This window comes from Symphodus melops (assembly GCF_947650265.1).
Source record: "Symphodus melops genome assembly, chromosome: 2".
NCBI classification, from domain to species: domain Eukaryota; kingdom Metazoa; phylum Chordata; class Actinopteri; order Labriformes; family Labridae; genus Symphodus; species Symphodus melops.
This window is the reverse complement of record NC_136692.1, coordinates 10,244,905-10,265,594: the sequence shown is the minus strand read 5'-3', so window position 1 is coordinate 10,265,594 and position 20,690 is coordinate 10,244,905. Positions and strand designations below refer to the sequence as shown.

The 20,690-nt window shown below is 42.0% G+C and overlaps 2 protein-coding genes across 2 annotated transcripts in view; one reads left to right on the top strand and one right to left on the bottom strand.

Annotated features, from left to right (window-relative positions):
- frem3 (Fras1 related extracellular matrix 3) overlaps nt 1-6,259 on the top strand; it is a 28,902-nt gene extending 22,643 nt beyond the window's left edge. The window contains exons 13-24 of the mRNA XM_079338247.1: nt 560-718; nt 814-1,117; nt 1,209-1,340; nt 1,435-1,766; nt 2,293-2,485; nt 2,578-2,682; nt 2,970-3,097; nt 3,194-3,328; nt 3,730-3,856; nt 3,973-4,160; nt 4,260-4,406; nt 4,487-6,259. Of these exons, the coding sequence (XP_079194373.1) occupies nt 560-718; nt 814-1,117; nt 1,209-1,340; nt 1,435-1,766; nt 2,293-2,485; nt 2,578-2,682; nt 2,970-3,097; nt 3,194-3,328; nt 3,730-3,856; nt 3,973-4,160; nt 4,260-4,406; nt 4,487-5,056 (2,520 nt within the window). The 3' untranslated portion in view covers nt 5,057-6,259. The remainder of the gene's footprint in view (nt 1-559; nt 719-813; nt 1,118-1,208; nt 1,341-1,434; nt 1,767-2,292; nt 2,486-2,577; nt 2,683-2,969; nt 3,098-3,193; nt 3,329-3,729; nt 3,857-3,972; nt 4,161-4,259; nt 4,407-4,486) is intronic.
- On the bottom strand, nt 6,069-14,133 carry smarca5 (SNF2 related chromatin remodeling ATPase 5). The gene is made up of 24 exons (XM_079338248.1): nt 13,832-14,133; nt 12,318-12,440; nt 12,057-12,223; nt 11,864-11,964; nt 11,678-11,778; nt 11,375-11,554; nt 10,779-10,934; nt 10,532-10,663; nt 10,333-10,401; nt 10,124-10,233; nt 9,809-10,035; nt 9,577-9,698; nt 9,346-9,498; nt 9,088-9,220; nt 8,831-8,979; nt 8,619-8,741; nt 8,414-8,521; nt 8,186-8,299; nt 7,941-8,063; nt 7,694-7,826; nt 7,474-7,592; nt 7,153-7,365; nt 6,939-7,049; nt 6,069-6,545 (listed from the first exon to the last, which is right to left on the bottom strand). The coding sequence occupies exons 1-24, from the start codon at nt 13,904-13,906 to the stop codon at nt 6,480-6,482; spliced, it is 3,108 nt and encodes a 1,035-aa protein (XP_079194374.1). The 5' UTR covers nt 13,907-14,133; the 3' UTR covers nt 6,069-6,479.
- Nucleotides 14,134-20,690: the final 6,557 nt, after the last annotated feature.

Below are 20,690 nucleotides of genomic sequence, written 5' to 3'. Positions count from 1 at the left end.
GTTTTTTAAAGTGTTTATTCACCTGTAAATATGTCTTGAAGTAGTTTTGTTTGTTGTTTGTGTCATATTTTAGTCTGCGTATTACTGCAGGCTTTGGCTGTATGCAAGAAAAACTCCATGTTGAGGGCTGAAAGGCAGAACCCACTGGTAGCAACACATTATCAGAATACGCCTTCACTGATCTCTTCACACAGATCTGGAAATGAGTCAAATAATAATCCAGTTATAGGGCACTTCTCCTATTTCTTATTCCTTTTTTTGGGTTTCAGTCAGTCTGTACAAAATAACTGACCAAAAGAAAAAGAATCCTGGCCCAGATATCCTGGAAAATGTTCTGCTGTTCCCAGAGGCTAAATCATTATTTTACAGTAGTTTATGGTTTCAGAGATTGGTCTTGAAGTAGCAGTTATTCCTCTGGAATCAAATGGGTTATTTCTTTATTGAAACACCAGCATAAACTTCAATTTCCCTGGCGGAGGAATTTAATGGACTCTGTGACAGATTGATTTAAACTTTTTTGAGTTTAAATCATCTAACTTTCCTTTCCTCTTCTCGATAGATGAACAAGGCCATTGTGTACATTGAAGAAATGGACAGTGTGGCAGATGTTACCTTCCCTGCAGTGCCCCGGGTGGTCTCCCTGCTCATGTATGATGACACAGTTAAAACCAAAGACAAGCCCAACCCTCCCAATGGATACCCTGTTGTGTGTGTGACGGTAAGTTTGAAGCTTCTTCTGCCTTTGAGAATCATGCAAACATCCACATTACTTTATTTATAGGTTGTTTTTTTCTACTTTTGCACTTCTTGCAGGCATGCAACCCCAAGTACCACGACTTTGACAAAACTGGTTCTATCTGCTCGGCCGAGAACATCAACGACACTCTCACTCAGTATCGCTGGCTTGTCAGCGCACCAACTGGGTCCGATGGAGTGACCAGCCCCATGAGGGAGGTGGACACTAATACTTTCTTCACAAACACCAAGTCCATCACTTTGGATTCAATCTACTTCCAGGCCGGTTCAAGAGTTCAATGTGCAGCAAGAGCCTTTAATGCTAATGGAGACTCTGGCCTGGAGCTGTCCAGCCTGATTGCTGTGATCAGCAAGGAGGAAGGTAGGGGAAAGATGAATGAAACATGGAAAGCGGCCAAAATGTATGTGTGGCATAGGGTTCCTTGGTTTGAATAACATAAAACCCTTTGCAGGTATGTGTCAGCCTCGTATCCAAGGAACTGTTGGAGCTGAGCCTTTCTCTGCCAAGATCCGCTACACTGGTCCTGATGACCCAGACTTTCCCAACCTGATCAAACTGACTGTCAACATGCCTCACATGGATGGTGAGCAGTAACATTAATTGCAACCATGGCTCTAGTCATTACTGTTTGGAAATATAAAGGCCAATGAAAATAATCAGATTTCCACACTTAACAGGCATGTTACCAGTAATCTCCACAAGACCTATGTCCAACTTTGAGCTCACACTGAGCCCAGATGGCACCCGTGTCGGGAACCATCGTTGCTCCAACTTGCTCGACTTTAATGAGATCCAAACAGGACATGGCTTCATCACGGATGCAACAAAGAACCCTGAAATCATTGGCGAGACTTCACCCTACCAATACAGCACTCTTATGCGCTCAGCCAACTCTCTGCGCTTCTACAGGAACCTCAATTTAGAGGCTTGTCTCTGGGAATTCACCAGCTACTACGACATGTCAGAGCTGCTGAATGACTGTGGTGGCTCCATTGGCACTGATGGACAGGTAGAACACACAAACAGGCAAAAACACAGAGGATCTAAATTCTAATAAGCAGTCTTACTATCTTAGAGAACGTTTTGTACAATGAAAGAACATTTTTGGGATGAAATGATTCAGTAATGAAAGAAAGACAGTCCACAGAGGTATTTTGACTGATAGCATTTGTGTGCTTCTTGCTTGCTAGACTAGCTTGCTGGTCACAAAACAATTCAAATGAACCAGTAAATTAAACTTAAAAAGCTACCCAATGTCACTGAATCTCTTTTATAAGAAGCCTTAAATCAAATATAATACAATTCAACAAAGACAATAGAAAGAAGTTGAACTTTAGGGACATAAGCATTTCCATGGCTAGCTAACAATAGTTTTCAAATTATCCTTGCACTGAGTCAATTGTCTTCAATTATGTCAAACTACATAGTGGATGAATTTACAGAGGCTCTGTTTAGCATGACATGGCCTTTCAACTCATATAGAGATACTGCTACCTAGTTTCACATTGATAATGTCTGAATTATCTCTTTCATAGGTGCTGAACTTGGTCCAGTCCTATGTCACCCTGCGAGTTCCCCTGTTTGTGTCTTACGTCTTCCACTCTCCTGTGGCTGTGGGAGGCTGGCAGCACTTTGACCTGCAGTCAGAGCTCAAACTCACCTTTGTGTATGATACAGCAATTTTGTGGCAGGATGGCATTGGTTCCCCACCTGAGGCTGAGCTACAAGGTATACACTAGAGACTCCTGCTGCTTGCTGTGGTTGCTTACAGAAGGATCCAGATATGAAACCGTATTAAACTTTCTTCTCTGTTTTCGTAGGAGCCATGTACCCAACCAGCATGCGTATAAATGAGGAAGGGCGTCTGGTGGTCAACTTCAAGACAGAGGCTCGCTTCAGGGGACAGTTTGTTATGTCTCATCCAGGTAGGCAACCGACATATCCTTTAAACCCATACATTGCGGTCACACTAAAAAGCAACCTCCTATTGGATAACCCTGATGCCTACATCATCTCCTCTATTTTTGGAGTCCCATAATTAGGGTAGTTCCTTTGTGAAAGTGAAAGACACTAAAGCACATGTCAAAATGGTCTAGCAGTGGTAAGAGTTAGGTAGCAACTGGCACAAACAATGTAGAGGTCAATCTATGTATAGTTAGTTCTGGTGTTGATAAAATGTTTGTTATTTATGACTGTCCGTGTTTGTTTTAAGGAGCCAGTGTGTCATCAATGGTGATGTGCGCTGACCACCCTGGGCTGACGTTTACTCTTGCCCTGGTCAGGACTGAGCCTACTTACAACCAGCCCATGCAGCAGTGGAGTTTTGTCTCAGACTTTGCCGTAAGGAAATAGGCAACTTTCAAGCAGTGGTGATGAATGATAAAAGAGGTTATGGTCAGTCTAAACAATTTCCCTGCATTTGGGTGTGACTTGTAGGTGCGAGACTACTCTGGGACCTACACAGTGAAGATGATCCCCTGCATTGCATCACCAAATGGGGAGTTCAGCATCCCTCCTGTGTGCCACCCAAGAGAGCCCTTGACATTTGACATGGACATTCGCTTCCAACAAGTCAGTCTAGAGAATTCTCTCACACTATTTAGCTTTGATCAGAATTGTCAGAATCAAAGTAGTATTACAGATTGCTTTCTCTAAAATGACACGGTAAAACTGACATCTTAGTAATCATTGAGAATTCATATGTTGTTTTCAATTGCTTCTTTTATAAGTCATTAAATGTCTTTCATTTAGACATTTTAAACAACTTTCAATAAATGAGTTGAGAATGGTTAATTAATATGAAAATATCAACTTTCACAGTAAGTATTAACATTTTCTCAGCCTGAAGGTAGCGTTTTCCTCAATGTTAATAAAACATTTACTACAAAACTAGCTAAGATGGGTGCTTTATGACACTTTCACAAAAACCCAGGAACCATTTTGTCCATGCTAACCCTCTTTCTTTGTTTCAGGTGAGCGACCCAGTTGCAGCTGAGTTTAGCCTCAACACTCAGATGTTCTTGCTGTCCAAGAAGGAGTTGTGGTTGTCAGACGGTTCCATGGGCTTTGGAGAAGGGACTGATGCTGCTTTTTCAGAGGGTACGACAACACTGCCACCTAATGGATATTAGTAAACATTACAGCTTAAAACCATACACCCTGTAGTGATGCTATGATAAATCCCACTAAATTGTTTCATCTGCTCACTGCTTCAGGCTCCCCTATCTATGGTCGCGTGATGGTGGACCCAGTTCAGAACCTTGGTGACTCCTTCTCCTGCAGTATTGAGAAAGTCTTCCTCTGCACTGGAGCAGATGGCTACGTCCCCAAGTACAACCCCACTAACAAGGAATATGGCTGTCTGGCAGATGCTCCATCACTGCTATACAGATTCAAGATCCTTGTAAGATACAACAAATCCCCAGGAATTTTTTTGGGATGTTTTAGGGGCATAAAGAAGACAGAAACAGATCTAAAGTGTGTGTGTGTTTTTTGTCTTCAGGACAAAGCCCAGCCAGAGACTCAAGCCTCAGCATTTGGTGATGTTTCCTTTAAGGCCACCCTGGCTCAAGACACCCCTGGAGGTCTTCCATTAGTCAGACAACCAGGATCCGATGGTTTCACACTGTCCTCATCTCCACTTTTCCAGGTTTGTATGATTTTTGAAAGACGGTTTATTTATGTAATGCTTAAAAGTATACAAACCAGTGACTGTGTTTTCTTCTGTAGGTGGCCGCTGGTCGAGAATGGTTCATCCACACTATTTACACAGTCCGCTCCCGCCAAAATGCAAACCGTAACATCGGAAAGCGCAGTGTGGAGTACCTGCATCACAGCATGTCTTCTGTTGAGCAGCCTGAGACCTCCGAAACAGCCATCAGTCGCCAGCGCCGTGCTGCCCCTGCTTTCTCTAGTTCTTCTGTTATCCAGGACATCGGTGTCGAAAACAACCGGGGTACCAACATCCAACACATTGCTCTGGACAGAGCTGACCGGATGGTAGTCAACCAGCGCCAGCCCTGGTCCTCAAAAAGTGACTCCCTCCTGAACCGCCCCCATTTGGAGAGTTCCGGCAGAGAGCCGGTGGACACCTCCACCCTTCCCATGTTAGTGGGCCTTGCAGGTTTGATCCTCCTCATCTGCCTCATAGCCACCATAGTCATACTGCTGTTGAGGCGCAAGAAGAGGGAAAAGAAGACCCAGTCGCCACCTTACACCACCTCCTCCTCATCTGCTTACAATGGATACAGCCAAGGCTCAGCAAGTATGTGGGGGAGCTCAGACAACTCTGAGGTTTAGATGTGGTCCCCATTCACCCCCTATTAGAAATAAAGACTATGATAGTCTCCTCCACCTTTGTGCCTTCGATGCCCAACTTTAGTAGCACTGAATAGCGCCCAGTACAACCTGTGGACAGCACAATATGTCAGAGCTTTGGGCTTAAATGCTGAGAATGCACCAGATTTTAGAGGTTCATTGATCCCATTTTAAAGGTTAGTTCTTGCCTTTGAGTACTGTAGGTTCTTTTTGCAATCTGTTCTGATTCATGGATGTATGTGGAAGACCCTTAAAATGTTTCACCTGCCCTAAAGGTTGACAAGTTGTAAAAAATCTTGCTTTATCTTTTTGCTAATGCATGAACATCCCAGTCAAGTAAATGCAATTATTTCAGTAAATAGCCATTTTGTTTGAATTTCATGAAGAAAATACTTTTCTATTTTTCTCCGTTCAAAGTAATTAGTGTAACAAGTTTTTTTTTTATTAAAGAGTTGAAATGCTTTGTTTGTGCCAAGTAGAGGTAAATGGACTGAATGTTGGTTGACCTAAATGAATGATTGAGAAATGATTTTTTTTTTAGTACAGATAATATTGTGCTCTAAAAAGCATGCATGCCTACCCTCTGCTGAGTAAATATAGGGTCATTGAAAGGGATTGTAAGTCATTTAAGTATATTTTTAGAACACAGAACTTTTTTTTTTTTTTCACCTTTTTTAGGTCACTGTGGTCAAAATCAAATGCAAAACTCTGTGTACATATCAATGTGGGACTATGAGAAATGGTATTATTACACCCTGGTTAAACTTGAAAAATGTCTTTCTGGATTGTTAATTCAAGTCCTAAAAACAAAAAACAATTACAGTTACAGTTATATTTCCATCTCCTGCATCTGACAGTATATTTTAATGTGCCAAGTGTTAGTGGACTTCCATGGCTCATTCATTGTGTCAAGAGTTTTGATGTATTTACACTTCAACTGCCAAATATAAATATCTTTTTTTGAATCGGAGTATTACTTACTGGAGTGCACACATTATTAAAAAAAGAACTTTATTTATGATGTTCAAAAAGACATTTTCTACTTCACATAGGAAGATCAAAGCACAAAAAAAGTCTTCAAAATAAAAAGGGTACATCTTATGGAGCAATGGAATGTGGTACAACCAAGAGGCATAAATACACGTATTTCAATTTAGTACTAGTAAAAAAAAAAGAAAGAAAAAAGACTAGTAAACAAACTAAACCAGCACAGCTGCAGCATTCAGTTTAGTGATAAAAAGGCAGGCTCGTAATGGGGCACTTCCTAAACCTAATACAATGAGTTCAGTCCATCAGAGGGTTTTACACAGTACATTATCACAGCCTGTGAAACAAACACTAGGACTAACCAAACCAGAGCTGGCTGTCACTCTGTAAATTCAGTAGATTCAAGTTGTCAACTTCTTCACAACTTCAGCTTTTTTCTTCGTCCACGACCATCTGGAGTTCCCTCTGACTTCCGTTTCTGGGCCTGAGTAAAATATGGAAAATAATCATCAGCAGGAATAATTTAACAAGCGGTGACATAAAACTAAATCCCTCTCAGACAAAGATAGAAATGTGAAGGTAACCTTTCTACTCAGTTTGATTTTTTGAATGTGCTTATAGCAAATTAAACGGACGACAATATTGAAATAATAAAATATCAAAGGTTTCAGGGCAAATGTGTAAACCCTATAATGTTTCTGATTTAGTAATTGCAACTTTAGAGAACTCAACATTTGAGAACTCTGGAAATAAAAGGTTTGATGTAAAAAATATGTTCTTTGTTTTTTAAACTCAATGGTTGGTATCAAAAATGGTGTTACTCCACCTTTGGCCCTGGACTCATTTGAATTCAATATGAAATAAGGTAACAACTTACAGAGCTGGTTTTTGGGCCCCGTTTCTTCTTCTCAGCCTTCTCTCTCTCCTCCAGCTCCATGTTCTCTCTCTCTATCAGTGTGATCAGGGTGTTGCATCGCCTCTGAAGCTCCTAAAGGCGCACCAAACATATTTTTCATTGTTAGGCATTTTTTTGTACACACTATGCACAGAAGAAATGTAAAGAAGATGGCACATGAGAAGTTTATATTTACCATGGCGGTCCTGGATTTGAGAAACCAGTCGAAGCGGAACTGAGGTGAGTTGCGGATGCACTGACGTAGCTCGTCGTACACGCTCTCCTTGTCGAAGCCCAGCTTGTGGAGCATACAGATGAGGAAGCGGTCTTCCTCCTCGGTGTAGTTCTTTCCTTTGTTGGTTCCATAGGAGATACGCAGCTGATGAAACGGAGCCTTGTAGCGACCAATCTGGGTCCAGAAGAGAAACATGTTAAGAAACCATTTATGAATCATGATGACATCAGTAGAACATAAAGGCTTAAAGAGATGGTGCGAACTGTTTGACAGCCGGGTTACCTTTGAGTCAAGTGCTTTCTTAATGCTAATCCTCCTCTGGATCCTGGCCTCTCCTCTCTCTATCTGGGCCATGATCTTCTCGATGTCCTGCAGCTCGTTGCAGCGCTCCCAGAAAACAGCTAGGAGGAACAAACACAAAACAAAATCACTAAATATCCACAGAAGTACAACTTTTAGACGAGTCTGTGATAAAAAAAAAAGGAAATATAAATCAAGTTACCAGAATATTCCATCACTTCCTCTGGAGTCTTTCCCTCGACCTCTCTGGCGATGTTCTCAATATCATCTCTTCCCCACTTCTCATTGGCTTTGATGAACTGGTTGAAGTCACGTTTGTTCCAGATAGTAAATCCCTGTAATGGAGGGAAAGTTGATCAATAAATGCATATTTGAGAGCTGACGTGACATGTATAATGTTGACATGTGGACCACTGTTCAATGGTTGCATTTAGCAGGGTAAAGCCTACCTGTTGTAGCAGGTTCTCCTTCTCCTCTAGCTCCTCCTCTGTGAGAGCCTCTGCCTCATCAATCTTAGCCTGCTCCTCTTTCTGGACCTGGGCTGAATTTGGCATCTCTGGGTTACGTGGAACCTAAGAACACACAAACACAAATGGACTTACAGTCAAGGCATTGCTTAAACTATTCCTATTCGAAAGACTGGTGGAAAATTACAAACGTTTCCTTTTTTGAAAGAAAAACAGAAATGTTATACCTTGTAGCCGATGGTTTTTCTGTAGAAGAGAATTTCCTTTTCTAGAAGCTCGAAAAGACGAGGAGGGAAAAACTGGAAGTCCTGAACATTTGGCTGCTTGGGAGGACGAGGAGCCTGGGAAATAGAGTTTGTAAAAGAAAAGAGTTATGCCATAAGCAGAAAAATTTCCACATTCAGTTGAATTCATTCCTTGTTACCCTAACAGGGCGAGTACATCACTTTTCCTACCTTGGGTGCTTTCGGCTCGCTGACTCTCAGAGCTTCTCTGAAGTATGCGTCCACCGCGTAATTGGCTTTCCTTTCTCTCTTGGGCGGCTCGATCCAGTTGGTGATGACCTGAATGAAGCAAATAAAAATGTGAAACATAGAAATCACTGACAATAAGAAGACCCAATAAGTAAGTAAGTAGTATGACTGTGTTGTAAATAGTTACCTTTTTCTTCTCTCTATAATCTTCTCCTTCGAATGTGTACACACTGCTGTTCTCCGTGTCCATGGTGAAATTTCTCAAAGTGCTCTCGCCCAATGAAGAAAGTTTCTCCTTCATCTCCATTGTCTAGTAAACGACAAAGGCGGAATGTTAATTTAATGGCAAATTAAAAAATAAATCCTATTTCATTAGGTGTATAAAGAATTCAGACTCACCTTTCTTTCACCTCTTTCCAGGATTTCATCAATGTCATCGTCTGTGATCTCGCTTTCTTTGGAAGCGAATACGTGTGTGGCACCGTGGCGGATGATGGACAGCATCTCATCTTTGCCCAGCTTGTTCGCACTCGGATCCACCAGTCTTCCTGTTAAACGAACAGAAGGCGACTTTGTGTTTTGCTCGACTCTTTAATGGACACTTCTGTTATGCAACAATGAAACATTCTCGAAGAAGTGAGGAAATGGAGAGATACCTTGCTGGATGACGATGGAGTCCAGGCGCAGTTTCATCTCGGCCCTCTCCACGATCCTCTCCTCCACTGTGTTTTCAGTGATGAAACGAAAGACGCGTACCTGCTTCTGCTGACCAATCCTGTGAGCTCGGTCCTGAAATATTCAGAACGAAGATCCAACTGGTTAAGCCGCTTGCATCGGAAGTTATTCAGCGCCAGAGCGACTTTTAAAAGATCCCACTATTACTGCTATAAAACTCAGAACTTCACAGTACAAACCATGGCTTGAAGGTCAACTTGAGGGTTCCAGTCGGAGTCATACAGGATGACCACATCAGCTGTAGCCAAGTTGATACCCAGTCCTCCAGCTCGGGTGCTCAACATGAAGATGAACTTAGAGCTGTTGGGCTCGTTGTATGCGTTGATGGAGATCTGAAAAGACACACTTATCAATGGAGGGTTGCCATTCATTTCACTCGACTGTGATCATCTCCCGCACAAGCACCGTACCTGTCTCTCCTCGTGCGGCGTCTGGCCGTCCAGGCGACAGTAGCCATAGTTCCTCCACATGCAGTAGTCCTCCAAGATGTCCAGCACCCTGGTCATCTGACTGAAGATGAGCACACGAGAACCTGGAGAGAAGGAACGTTTGTAGCGTCAGTCAAAGGAGAGTGAAACCCCCCCCCCCCAACTGTGGCTCCTTGTTTACTAAAAAGAAAATCCATAGAGATTATCTCCATACCCTGCTTCTTCATCTTGGGTAGCAGCTTGTCCAGCACCACCATCTTGCCACTGTTTACCACGAGGTGGAGGTCAGTGGTGTAGGGGGGGCCGGGCTCAGCTCCGTCGAACAGGTACGGGTGGTTGCAGCATTTCCTCAGCTGCATCAGAACATTCAGGAGACGCATCTTGTCCGTCTTGCCCGCTGAGTTCAGGATGTCGATGTCCTTCATCAGAATCTTTGTGTACCTGATGAGTGGAGACATGGCTTTCTATTACACAACAACAACTATGTCAACAAATGAACTTAAAAGAAAGAATAACCAAAGATACTTACCACTCTCGCTGCATTTTACTCAAACCAACGTACATCTTGATCTCTTTCTTGGGAAGCAGAGTCTTTTCTACGTCTGCTTTTATACGTCGAAGCAAGAAAGGACGCAGGACCTACATGAAAAACGCCATGTCAAAAGGCTGCTTTAACCCAAACATGGTAATGCATTACACATATCATTTAAAGAGTTTGGCAGGATATCCAATACATACAGTGTGAAGACGCTCCACCAACTTCTGATCACCCAAGCAGTTGTTGGTGTCAAACCAAGAATCAAAGTCCTATGGGCATAAATAGAATTAGTACCAGAATACAAAACAATTGTTTTCTTCATATCAGACGAGAACAATGTGAGAACAACGATTGAAGACCAAGCAGGTATCGAGAAATTCCCTGTGGGGGGATTCTGACCTCTGATGAGTTAAAGACGTCAGGCAGCAGGAAGTTCAGCAGAGCCCACAGCTCATGCAGGTTGTTCTGCAGAGGTGTTCCAGTCAGCAGCAAACGATTGGTAGTCTTAAACTCTCGCACAATTTCTGAGAGCTAAGAGAAAGAAACAGAAATGCATCATCAAAAAAAATAAATAGAATAAATAAAGGTGCTGAACGAATTCTGTCAAGCATCTACTCCATCTGTTTTGATATACTGTCTGACTAACCTTTGACTTTTCATTCTTGATCCTGTGGGCTTCATCAATGACCAGGTATCTCCAGTTGAACTTCTTGAATACTGCTTTTTCAATAATGAGCATCTCGTAGGACGTGACGCACACGTCCCACTCTCCAGGCAGCAGCACGTCTCTGATCAGGGCGTTCTGAAATTGATACACAAATAGTTACCCATGTGACTTTGTGAGCCAACAAGAAGCAACCTTTTTGTCTCAAGAATATTAGATGAATTTGTGGCGTTCAGTTTTAGGTGGACAACTACCACATAAACATGAGCTATCTTCCATTTGTGAAGCTTGTTGGTTGTACCGTAAGTAAACTTTAGTGACCGATTTTCTGACTCATTAAAAAATGTCCTTAACCCCCCCCCCCAACCACCACTGCTCACAAAAACAGGTTTGACTACACTAACCATCAGCCAGACAGTAAGTCTACAAACTGCATATTTTTGATCAAATTTGAAAAAGTATTTCTGCTGACAAATCCAAAATTGGTCTCCTTTGCTTTGATAGTGCACAGTAAATTTAATTGGCTATTTCCGATGACGTTACTTTCAGAAACAACTGAAAAACCCGATGCAGCCTACCCTCTGCTCTCTGTCTCCGATCAGGCAGACAGCTCGAAGCGAAGGCACCCATCTCTTGAACTCGTTCATCCAGTTGTAGAGAGTTGACTTGGGCACCAGCACCATGTGGGGACCGGGGATGTTTCTGTAGTGCTTCATGTATCCTAACAGGGAAATGGTTTGCAGAGTCTTCCCCAAACCCTGAGAAGCAGCAGAGCAACTGTTAGATGGTGCAACAGTGTAAAAACGTTTAAAAAAAAAAAAACACTCGTCAGAAATCTTTCAATGTAGAGAAAAAAGTTTAGACTGTGGGAAAACACTGACCATCTCATCAGCAAGGATACCGTTGATGCCGTTCTCATACAAGGAGATGAGCCAATTTAGACCACGGACCTGATAGTCCCTCATTTTTCCGGCTTTAACGTCTACAGGAGGAGAAAAATCATTAGTTCATCTAATCAGATAAACGCAATAAACATTAACCGTGAATAAAAACAGGTGTCTGCTTACAGGAAGGAGAATCGTCAAAGCGAGTGCAGACATTGGTTGTCTTTGTGCTCTCACTCAGAAGCTCTTCATCCTCCTCTTGCTCTGTGCGACGATGACGGTTGCTGCCAAACACAGACACGAAACAATAAGTCAAAAATCAGAAGAGGAGTACACATCCTAAATCGAAATAAATCTGTGTGGGGTGTGTACTCACTCTCCAGCAGACAAAAGGTTTTGTTTCTCGTCTTGCTTGATCCGAGGGCGTCCAGGCTTCATCTTTAGGGGCGAGGTAGGGGTCTTCTGTGCAGATGGTTGGATGAAGTGAGCAAACAACTCTGTTTGCTTCAACAGGTACTCAAATCTGTTGGTCCGGTCTGTTTGCTGCATAGACAGGAAGATGGCTATGGTTAACAACTTCATCAAAGAAATGTATAAGCAGGCCTTGTGGCGTAAGCAAAACAGAAGGCGTACTTACCACTTTCTCCTCATAACCCGGAGTGGCGTCTTTAGCTTTGGGCGAGGAGGAGGACGCATCTTGTCCATCAGGCCCGGCATCTGAAGACGACTCTTTTCCAGCATCTGAAGAATCAGACTTTTCCTGAGCAGAAGAAGAAAACAGTCAGGATTTAGGGCTATTCTCAGTTAGTTTTAGCAACAGCAAACCCCAAAAACACACTCTCAACTTTTATGTATGACGTCACCAAAGCTATTCAGTGAAAGGTGTTGGGAATTAGCTATGTATGTTAAAACATTTAAACACTCCATCTGGTTCGTCTGATGTATCTGTGATGTCCATGCCAAATGAAGTCACATTTAACAATACTGCCAAGTAAGCTCTAAAGCAGGAGTCTCCAACAAGGGGCTCACGAGCTACCCATAGCTCGCAGGCCCTCGATAAGTAGCTTGCCAAACAAAATATAAAAAAAGAAAAGAAAGAAAATAATAATAATCTACCCTGTTTAAATGAGGGCTCACTCATCAAGAACTCTATCTACTTACTACAACTCTAGATCTTTCAGCCCAAATTACAATGCACTGGTCGACAGCACGCAGTGTCTCTTATCTCATTAAAGGTAAAGATATAATATTAATATACACTGCAAAAAAACAAAATAAGGGGAGTAGAAATAGCTTGCGGCTTGTTTTATTGTATTTTTTTTAAGTGGCACTCGTCCTAAAAAAGGTTGGAGACCCCTGCTCTAAAGTGACATTTTAATCTATTGTGTAAGCAAAACATTTCTCATTTTGTTGATGTTGCTAAAACGTAGGAACTGGTTTGCATTAAAGCAGTTTTCATTCTTAAGAGTGTGTATAGCAGAGATCATTCTCCATTCATTGTCATTAAAGATTATTCAGGCATGCTATGCACATTTATTCTCTTCTTGTACTTCTGCTAATGTGACATAAGGTTTGTTTCACCCGACCTCACTTTGATTAATGAGCCGTGCACGAGAAAAAAACCCCAACAATAACTATTTAATTTCTAAGCGATTTAAGTCAAAAGTGAATGCAAAGTTGTGCTAAAGTTGCACACAGACAGCGCCACAGAAGCCATCACTGCTCTGTTCCTCTGATAACAAAAGACGCAGATGGGACAGCTGGGCGCCTTGCTCTACTTTTATTATTGGGCTTTTCCAAAAAGGCGTTTCACATTTAAAATCCGCTCCCAGGGTGAACCTGTCACGATTTTAAGCACACTTGGACCATGTATGTTATAATCAATGGGTGGCGAGTGGGGCTGCGCTAATATGAGCGCTTGTGAAACAGGCTGGCCTTGTTACTGCTCTTAGCTTAGATGAGACTATGCTGCTGTTGTTATGAGCTAGCCACCAGCTAACTAGCGTACACAGCCCGCATTACCGTGGACTGAAGTGAACACAAAGTGATTGCTAAGGGGCTGGATTAGTTCACAGATAAAGACTTCAGATGTTTGTCGGGGGGTGTAAAAAGGTACCAAGAGAAGACGATGACCGTTTAAACCCATCTTACCTCCGCTGCTCCTCCGGCTTCTTCAACTTCAGTCGGCTCTTCCCGCTGTTCCACGCAGGTTTCGCTTTCCGACATTATTTACGGGTTTTTTTCCTCCACGATTCAGATGTTATTTGGTCCCAGTGTGTGTTCCCGTGTCAGAGTCGTCAAGGTTGTTTCTATTACCAACTTTCTCACCGTAAATGAGAAATAATCAGTTGTTTATAATGAAAGACTCCACCGGTTGGTTAACACCGCACGTTCGCGCTAGCAGGAGCACCCGCGTTCTCAGCTCTGACGTAAACCCGGTCTGTGTGCTCTATCGCGAGACTTTGCCATGCAACCTTCAGGGACTGTTTGATTTGAACTGATGGATGGATGGATGTAAGAAAAATTGAGAGAAAATTGTGGTTAAACTGTAATGGTGATGCAGATTAACCTCATGCTTTTCCTTTATAATTTTGTAGTAATTGTAGTCTTGTTGTGCTATTTTTTTCCCTATTTTCCCTCCAATGTCTCGTTTCTTTCTTTCTTTCTTTGGAATATAAATATTGTCGGTAGGACCCTTGTGTGCCGCTTTTGTTTACGAAAAACAACTTCATTGTGAAACATGGTTGTGTTTAGCCTGTTTGTGTGCAAGTTATCGTGGCTGAGACAACAATCAAGATTAATTTATAGACTATTACGAAACCAATAACGTTTTTATACAACCTCATTGATGTCTGTCTAACTGTCTCTGTGGAGATTGTTGTATTTATTAGCTGTCTAACTTGGCTTAGAGGCTGCTGTGGGTGCACCTTGTTACATTACAAAGTTGACTCAGTTGACGTCAGATTTATACCTTTAATCTGTCGTCTACATGTTTCAGCTGGTCCTGAAGAAAATACAATACAGTAAGTGTCAGGCTAAATACTTAATTACAGGTGTATGTGTGCATTGTTAGCTGTTATTTACATTTTATCATTGGAATTGTAATGTTTTTAAGGAAGGAAAACAATGTTTTGTTTGTTTACTTTAGGGAAACAAACAGGGAGAACATGGTTGGATACAGAAAAAAACTCAGCTAATGGATTGTACATTATTCAATATCTCTGTGAATTTATTTAATTCAGGTATTACAAACAAATGCTGTTCCTTCTCTGCTCCAGCCAGCTGTAACATGATGCCGATGTTTATATCTAAAAGGGCGAGGAAACTTCTTGTTTCGTCTACCTTCCTTCCTTTGTTGGATTATATTAATGTGCTGTACATGGGCGCCTCTGCTAAATGTTTACAATCGTTGGATACCGTTTATCACTGCGCGTTGAGATTTGTGACAGGTTGTAGACGCCTTACTCATCACTGTGACCTTAAAGGTGCGCAGGTATTTACACTGGCTAAATGCTTCTTGGTTTGGTGCCGTCATATTCATGTGCACACTTTTAAAGAACCAGAAGCCAATACGCCTTGCGTTCCTGTGATGTTTTAAAACTGTCTGTTCCTCGTGTCCGCACCGAGCTCGGAAAAAGAACTGGAACTTTCTCCAAAATGACTTGAAAATGGCCGACCTCATTTCACTTGAAGCCTTTGGCTCGGTCTTAAGGGACATAAAACGCGAGGCAATCGGACAATGTCTGTGTGTCTGAATTGTAACCTGTCATCACGACTATGCACTTTATCTGAAAACTGAGCTGCTCATTGTTATAAAAAATAAATACAGTGGCTATAGTCAGTGTACGAACTATACCGCGACTTACACAAAACACATCCATTATTACAAGCCTGTACGTTTGCTTGCCTTATGTCAGCACATGTAAGCATATATCACATCCAACCTCCACACACGCATCAAATAATCAATTAATAAAATCTAAATGATAAAACTGACGCTGGTTGATTTTTCCCCTGCCCTCAACAAGTTGAACGCCTTTAAACAGGCCCATGGATGTGCGCTGTTCAGCTTTCAGTGTGGATTTACCGCCACTCTCTTTCATGGCCGTCAGCACGTCAGTAGTCTGCGGAATCTGGCGAGTGGCATCCACTAGTGACATGTCTCTCCGCTGAAGTTTCAATGAGAGATGTCTTTCATGCAAGCCAAATCCATTAAAAACCCGGAGTGTGTGAGATGTTTGTGCAGCCCCAGGAATTTCTTCCTCTCGGTGTCGTTGCGAGCTGTATCCTCGCTTGCTGTGCTAAGGCAGGGTAGTTATTCCAGACTGCTTTTACAGTCTTAAAACTACTAGCCACTCACCTGATGGTGAAAATCTGCCCAATTCTCAAAATGCTGCAGCCGCTTCCTCCAGCAATCGTGCGTTTTTTGTGGACTGGTGATACAGAGCGTACAGCTTGGAGATGAACAACTCTAAGTGGTTACATCCTGCAACCTCTTTGAGAGTCATGGACAGCCAATTCGAGGCGGTGGGCCAGGCAATGTATGGAGTGAATGTTTGGAAAGTCACGTTTAAGCTTCGCAATCAGTCCAGTGGTTTTGCCGGTGAGAACTGCAGCACCATCTGTGGCGATGCTGATGAGGTTGCTCCTCAAAAACTCATCATCTAATCCCGTTTATTGGCGCAAACTCTGTCTCAAGCTGTTGTAAATGGATTCCGCATCTGTGCCCTGGGTCAGTTCTGTAATGTCTAAAAATACATTGTCCACGTCTCCATTCCCACTCACATCACATCGCATATATAAAATGAGGTATGCGCGTCCGTGCACCGTGCTCTCGTCAATGGTTATGCTGATTTTTGAATTGATCTCTTTCAGGTTTGAGACTAACTTCATCCACATGTGCTGTGCAATATGGCCTATTATCTCAGCACATGACTTATCTGATTTAGGAACAGTGCCTACTTTTGCGCCATTAAGCTGCTGTAGTTTCATTAAAGGAGGGAGCTTTTTATAAGCCAGCCTTTCCTTGGCTACCATATAGGCCGATCTGAATGAAGCTGCCGTTTCTTCTATTAACTTTGAATTGATCTCAAGTACTCGGTTTGGCAGAATATCCTTTTGCTTGGTTTCTGTCACTTCAAGTGCCCTTTTGTGTGCTATGCTATCACGATGTTTATAGATTTTTTTACGCAACCCTTTTTGTGTGTGGCTGCTTACATCTCCGCTAATCCACTCTTCTGATAAATGCGTGCCAATTACCTTTTCAGAAAGCAACAGAGTTTTTGTATCTCTGCAAATTGTGCATCCCAAGTTCCCGTCCTTAATAAACAGCCAGATGTTGCGCGACTTCCTTTCTCTCCACTGCTGGCTGGTCCAGTTAGCCGGGAGAGAGAGGCAGGTGGATTCACCGTCATCGGCGACCTCTGAGCTGTCATTTACTTCATCTCTAGCCTCTGTCATGGTCACCCCGGGCCCGGCTGTTGGCGGGCGTTCACCGGCGTCGAACCTCGCATCTGCCGAGGGACTCACCTCTTGCTGCTCCTCGGAGTCATTCGTCTTCGATGTCTTCGTGAAGCCGAAATTGGCGAGCAGGTTTCCCTGTTTTCTTTTGCTCATGTTTTGCCGTCAAAATATCAAACAGATAGCTCCGAAACTCAGCGGCTCAATCACAAAAGGTCCAGCGCGCGTTTTTCTCCCCCGTTTACGATATCTGACTTAAAGTGACGTTTAAGGCATAGCGCCTCCACGCATGAATGGTGAGGACAAGAACTGCATGCAGGCCGGCATCTTTATTAAAGTGAAATAGTGATGCGCAAATCATACATTAACAATAGCCTAATTCTACACATGATCCATCATTATGATCATACAAAATAATAACAATAATAATAATAATAAAATAAAGGACAACCATGGGAAAACAGCACAAGGTTGTAAGTTCGAGCCCCGCTGTGTCCCTTGGCAAGACACTTAACCTCGTATGTCTAATATGAGATTGCAAAAATCCATTGAATTAGTGAGTGACCAGAGTGGGTCACTCATAGCACTTGATTTTTTGATCAACACATAGACCAAACACTGATTTCTTTTTCAACCAGAAGGATTACTATTGATAGTTTGTCAGTTTATTGAGCAGAGATGAACCATAGAGGTATCCAGGTAAATGTTAAACGTTATTTATTTTTTATTATTATGTGAATTTATTATTTGGCTAAATATTTAACAGCAAAAAACAAAGCAATCCCCTCCAGATAAATAAGGACCCAATGTGAAAGAGATGCTACAAGATTAAAACCAGAGTCAGGGTAAATGAAAGAGAAGTTAAGATACATGTTAATATTAGGATGATGAGGTTTCCTGTGGCTCAGCGGTCAGCTGCACAAGGTCAACACTGACCTGCTGGAGGCCTCAATGGACGAGCAGTGAAGGTTTGTGTTTTCATATAAATGATGATAGCTGACCGCTGAGCCACAGGAAACCTCATCATCCTAATGTTAACATGTATTTAAAGTGTCCACTTGCAAATGTCATTGTTCGAATTCTAAAAATTCAGGGCTGGAAGATTCCTTATTGTAACCCTTGCAGCAGACGGCCTTGACCGGCGTATAGAAATTCAGGGCCTTGATTGGGTGGCACACGGCCAAGTAGCGGTCCACGCTCATCATGGTCAGGGTAAAAGATGCTGGTGAACATTTTTTTTCTTCACCACTTATTGTTTCAATCCTTCAGAAAACCACTCTTTTCTCTTTTTTACATACGATTTATTGCAGTTCAAAACAATGACATTGTGGAACATCATTTTTATGAACACACAAACCTCTGCTCGTCCGTTGAGGCCTCCAGCAGGTCAGTGTTCACCTGGAGTATGGAGTTATTTAAGAGCCAATAAGTCACAAACAAACAGAAGGCGATTTACAAACACGAAGATCCACAAATGCAAAATTGAACTACAATGCATTTTTTTTTCACAACCGCAAAAGAGAGATTTTCATTTGTGGAGCGCCCCCCTTCTCTCACTCTTATTTCGCCTGCATGATCCACAAACGTAATCGTGATTCACAAATGCGAGCTTCCTGAAGTAACCACACCAAAACAGCAGAGGGTGCCACTGCTCGGTTTTACCTAGTAGGCGTGGACTTTAGCCAATTTAGCTTACTGCCTTGTTGACTACGCAGCCCAGCTGTGCTAAGAATGGCTGATACATACAACAGAAGGAAGTGTGAAGTGTGATGCAAGAGGTTAATTATAAAAAAAAAAAATGCTGAATGTTTCATACATCTTTCATGCTGTACCCCTGCCATCTCACCTGATGGTCTCCATTATTTTTTTCTCCTTACAGTGAACACCTTTGGACTGTGGAAGAAAGTCGGAGAGAGCATGCAAACTCCTCACAGAGAGACTCCTGTCAGATGGGGATTCAAACCAGGAACCTCCTCACTTTTATTACTGACAATTTCTTATGTTCTTCAAGGGCAATAGCTTTAAAAGTACTTCAACACTTGAGTGTTTAACATTTAATGCAGGTTTGTGTTAAAGACAGCATGCAAATAAAGAGAGTAGAATGGCATAATACAGACACAACTGGGAATTACATTTACATTTTATTCAATCACACATGAAATGTCACACTAGTCTTGTAACTTACTTTATGAAATACAAATTTTGCTTAAAAACATAGTGTGGCATTTTAAGCTACTTTCTTTCACTCGGTTGTTCAGTTAGATGGAGGTAGTATTTAAATTAGGTTTTTGTGGGTAATACAGGTTTGAAAGAGGCAAATAAATGTAGAGTATTTTCAAGTTATAGCAGATGTATGTAAATTAAAAGAAATGTGGCTTATAAGAAAAACCTCAGTATTAAACAAGGCCTCTCTTTTCTTCCCTTCATCTTTTGAATGAATTGTCACACATTGTTCAGGAGGTACGAGCTGTGTCCTCAGTGGCACGGGTGCGACACTCGGGCCACTGTTTCACATCAGACTGCTGTCCAGCGTAGAAATGCAGCTATCGAATATTTTAGTAATCAAGTATTCTATCGAATATCCCAATTGATTAATTGAGTAATCGAATAAAACATACTTTTGCTTCATTAAGGTTTAACTCGTCTTGGGTCGTCCCTGCTTCTTTGCAGCTACCATGGTAACGCCTGCTTGTTACAACCAACCACCTCTGCTCTACAGCTGAAGCTCACCATATTCATTCAAATTAGCATTTTGATTCACTGGTCAAGGTGGCAGGTAGATGAAACATACAGGCCAAACATGTTTTAATGGCTGAAATAACAAATAGTGTTTTTGTGTCACCTACACATGTTACTGTACTAGTAATTGAGAAAGTGTTATGTTCTGTTGAATCAATCACAGATTGAAGTCATAGATTCAATCATTTTATCAGATCAGGAAATTGGAAAAAACTTTAAAAATATAAAAACTAAAACAAGTTCTCTCTTGACTTAGCTTTGACAACATTACACTCTTCATATAATCAGCCTGCTCATTAATAGACGTGTATCTCTGTCTGCGGAGTGAACGGAGAAAAGCCGACCGTTTGACCATGTTCCCAACTCGGTCGTATGGATCACGGATCAACTGGACTAAAAGTTCAAAGGGGCACGCCGCGCTCGTGTGTGGATGTGTGTGCGTTCGCGCTGAAGTGTCTGTGTGTCAGCAGAGAGAGGAGCGCAGCACGACAGCTGCCTGACAGCTGCCTGACCAAAGATGGCCGCCATGTCGCTACGGTGGAGAGTATCATAGATGTATAAAAACACTGTTTTATATGCATCTATGCCGTGAAGCACTCATGTACGAGTAGTGCTTCCCAGAGACAAGATAAACGAGGAGTATATGAATGCAGCACATAAACTGCATTGAGGTGACCCAAAATGCCCAAATAGTTTTAAACAAGGTTCATCATATTATTTAAAAATGTTGCCATAAAAAATATAACATTAATGTAAGGTAACTCCTGATTTTATCACATAAAGTTATAAACACTGTAACAGGCAATGTTAA